The 4171-nt window shown below is 42.0% G+C and overlaps 1 protein-coding gene across 1 annotated transcript; it reads left to right on the forward strand.

Annotated features, from left to right (window-relative positions):
* Positions 1–667: 667 nt before the first annotated feature.
* On the forward strand, positions 668–4097 carry LOC101857769 (golgin subfamily A member 2; the record flags this gene model as incomplete). The annotated part of the gene is given in 5 exon segments (XM_005113509.2): positions 668–806; positions 1396–1578; positions 2569–2675; positions 3204–3399; positions 3941–4097. Coding segments are annotated over 5 exon segments (782 nt in total), but the record flags the coding sequence as incomplete, so codon positions are not given.
* Positions 4098–4171: the final 74 nt, after the last annotated feature.

A 4171-nucleotide genomic window follows, 5' to 3' on the forward strand; every position in this document is an offset into this window, starting at 1 on the left:
CAGTCTGACATTTTTAATGTATGCATTTGTACGTTGTGTCATGGACAATAAGTTCTGAAGCTGAGGAAAGCTAATGATTCATGTTCAGGCCCCGTGTTGGGTAGATGTTCAATCAAACTTTCGCGTCATTTTGCCTGGATATGTCCCAAACAATCCACATTAGCCTTGGTAAACAGGATTGAAGAAGCTTCATTCTTAAATTCACGTCAGCGGAGAAAGGGGTAGTAAGACATCGACAGCAACAGATATTTTCACTGTAACATGAAAACTAAAGGCTGTTTGGATTATGTAAAACATTAGATGCATGTTGGGGGGGAAATGTTTGCCTTGAAGCTATTTTAGTAAATGGCACAGTTAATTCTTTCATCCTTTTTTTTTCTTTTTAAAAGTAATATCATACACATACAAGTAATGTCATACCGTCTTGGAGAATGCCTAGACCATCAGTGATACGATGGGTTTAATACTTCCGCCTTTAAAAAAAGAAAGTAATGTTATACACTTGTAAACTATCAGTGATATGGTGAGTTCAATTCTTTCATCCCTTTTTTTCTTTAATAATGTTATACACTTGCAGACTATCCGTTATATTGTGAGTTTTATTCTTTCATTCTTTATTTATTTTTTAAAAAGTGTTTTACACTTGCATGTTTTCCTTTATCTACAGATGGAGTCCTTACAGGCTACCATCGCACAGCTGGAGACAGAGCGGACTCAGCTGTACGAGAGCCTGAAGGAACAGCGGCAGTTGTCGGACAGCCTTGGCATCAAGATCGCTGACCTTCAGGAGGAGGTCATTAGGAAAAGTCAGTTGCTGCTGCTGTTCTGTACTTGCTAGATACCTCTTGACTCATGTCATACATACTTGATTTTGTCAAGAATCCTTTGTAACTATACTGGAGTAAAAAGAATAACAAACTATTTTAATTTATCCTGAGGATATAATTTCAGTTTCAGTGGCAAGTCCAATGTATAGATGAAATAATGCTGGAGGTTTATATCTACTCCTGTCTTGTTTGCCTTCTACTTCTGCAGTGTGAACAAAATGTTCAAGGCTTTCTTGTTTATTTAAGTGTCTCAGAAACTGCATTTATCTTACATTTGACACACTTATAGTAATTGAAAAGACTTCAAGAGGAATATTAAAGTCACCATTCCCACCACAGGCCCAGTTGAATTGATTCAGGCATCACCTGCTTTATGCATTTTAGTGTTATATTCAAGACAGTCCGTAAGACTACCTGGCAGGTGATGTGATCATCAGTAATACCGTGAGAAACGTCCTCATATTTCCCATCCCATGTGTGTGTGTGTGTACACGTGAAACACCAAACCAATGTGCCTGGATCTGGACAATAAAGATGTATCTTATCTTATCTTATGTTTGTCCCACAGCGGAGGACAATAACCCAGACAGCGAGCGCATCAGCCGGTCCGAGTACCAGGAGCTGAAGACGGCCATGGAGCTGATCCAGCAGAAGTACATGCACGTGATGCAGGACAAGGCCGAGCTCTCCGACAAGGCGGACCAGTTGGAGCACCTCGTGCTGCAGCTGCAGGGAGAATCGGACACCATAGGTCTGGTCCTTGCTGTTGTTGTCGCTGTTGCTGTTGCGGACCATAGATCTGTTGTTGCTTATCATGTCTGTTGTTGTTGTTTGCGGTGTTATTGTTGCTGACAATAGACCTGCTGTTGTTGGTAGTGTTATTGTTGCTGACCATAGATATGTTGTTGTTGGTGTTATTGTTGCTTACCATAGATTTGTTATGGTTGCTGCTATCGATTTTGTGTGAGTGGGTATGGTGACGGAGTCGGTAATATGTTTGCTGTGCCAATCCGCTACCCGTAGAAGAGTGCTCCTCATCAATGATGGTCATGTTGTGGTTGTTATTGTTGTTGTTGTTGCTGCTGCTGTCTCTGTTGTTTTCTTTGTTTGAGAAAGGCCTGTTTTTGCCACTATTTATGGTTCTTTGTTGTCTATGACACTTTTAATATTGAATTGTATATGTTTAATGGAATGTATATACTTACGTAAGTCACGCTCGATTTGACCAGAAAAACACAGATCATTTTGAGTGATTTAATGACATTGTGTAAAGTTAATAAGGTTATGTCTCGGAAATATCATCTGGGTACTTGCTGCAATTGTATAGATCCTACCCAAATATGCAGGTAGTACACTGATATTGCTGTGAGATAGTTGCTTGGATTGACTTATGCCACTGTTAGGACAAAAATTCAATCTTCACGACGACTGCCTCTGCTAAAACTGTACGGTTGCCCGAGAGGTGCGATGTCTGATTTGACTTCCATCTCTAGTAGGACTGAAGCAAGCAGATATCGACTCAGCAGAAACTCCCCCAACAAGCCACAAGCCAAGTTTAAGAACTCTATCAAAAGGATTTGAACCAAGGTCATTTGCCCTATTAGTTAAAGAATTAGAATGAAGGTCATTTGCATCATTTTGTAGTTTGGTACTGAGCCAACAGTGCACCCTGGGTAACTGTTGTCCTCCACTCACGTCGTAACGACACTTTGTAAAAGGATTTACATTTTATTATTTTCAGGCGAGTACATTTCATTGTACCACCACCAGAGGGCATTGTTGCAGCAGCGAGAGACACAGAAGAACGACTACATTGCTCAGCTGGCCCGAGACAGGGAACAGCTACAGGTGAGAGGCAGGGTAGAGTAGTGTGGATGAAGTAAGGTGCATGGGATGAATGAAGTTGTTTGTTGTTCGGATGGGTAGATGTGGTGGTCATCGATTTTTCTGTGAAGTAAATACCGAGAAGGTTGACATAAGGGCATAGTGGTACTGATATGGAAGAAAAAAAGAAACAAACATGATTGTACTATTGGCAGGGGCATGTCTTTACCAAACCACTCAAAGAAAACGTACACAAGGATAATGATAATGGAACGAAGGATCAGACCTATAATAGAGAGAAACTTAATGCAACATTATGCAGTAATTTGTATTAGTTTGCGAGTTTGTAAATCTTGTAAGGGAGGACCATTTGAAACCTGAAGAAGTCATAGGGAATGATGTACAGAAAAAAAAAGGGACGACATGGAATAATGTCATGAGGCTAGTCAGGATAGGGAAAGGTGGAAAGTGTTTGTTCACGGTCTATACCCTGGTGCAAGGGGAGAAAAGTAGTGATGATGATGAAGTTCCTGTTGTGCACGTTGTCCACAGGACAAACTGGGGGAGCTGCAGGTTCTGGTGATGCAGCTCTTGGGGGAGAGGAACATGCTGCACAGCTACCACGAGGAGACCACAACTCACTCGCCACAGCACCACCACCCCGACATGGCTGTCGCACAGCAGCAGCGCCCACAGAAACAGCAGCACCAAGCTCTCAGCAACGGGACCATGAACGCCTACGAAAATGGTGAGTGCTGCTGATATTGGAATGAGTTTTTGTTCTTGGAATTCTGTTTTATGGCAACGACCACGGTAGTTCATTTTTCTGATGGAATGTTTTGACCATTTTGTTCTTGCTTGATGTCTCTGAAGTCTTTCCAAGGCTTGCAGTTGGGCATTTGTTGAGGCAACATTGGGTGATTACATATTAGATTATTTTTTTTATCTTTCTATCATCTTTTGGTTTGAAAGTCCGAAAATCTTTAAGGGTTTAAATACTTCTGAACTATGACTATAGCAGAGCTATTTGAAGAGACCGTTTGTTTTTTGTTGTTTCAATCCAAGCAGTATTAGTGGAAGAGGTTTGTTTTCTTTAGCATTAGATTTGTCTTCATTCTCAGATCTTCTCTCAGGCACCCAGCCCTGAATTGTATGAGCACACCTACACACAAACATGTGCACTTACACATACACACATGCTCACACACACTATCAATTTCTGTCTTTCATCTTGTATAGCGAGCTTGAGTTAAACATGTCAAACAAATTATTTGCTCTTTCATTTTTAGACTGGCCGGACTACACCAGCTCTGAGAGTGACACAGACAGTGAAGTGGAGCCGATCGTTGGAGGGCAGCAGATGCCGGCCACGCCAGACTCTGAGATGACGCCGCAGTCCTCTCCCCCTGACTCCCCACGGGACGGCGAGGAAGTCGCAGCGCACAGGTTAGAGAGGTTTGGGTTTGACTAAGGCTGGGGCCTTTCAGAGCTGTTGTAAACATGTGGTGGTTACACACACC

The sequence above is a fragment of the Aplysia californica genome, unplaced genomic scaffold (assembly GCF_000002075.1).
Source record: "Aplysia californica isolate F4 #8 unplaced genomic scaffold, AplCal3.0 scaffold02986, whole genome shotgun sequence".
Classification (NCBI taxonomy): domain Eukaryota; kingdom Metazoa; phylum Mollusca; class Gastropoda; order Aplysiida; family Aplysiidae; genus Aplysia; species Aplysia californica.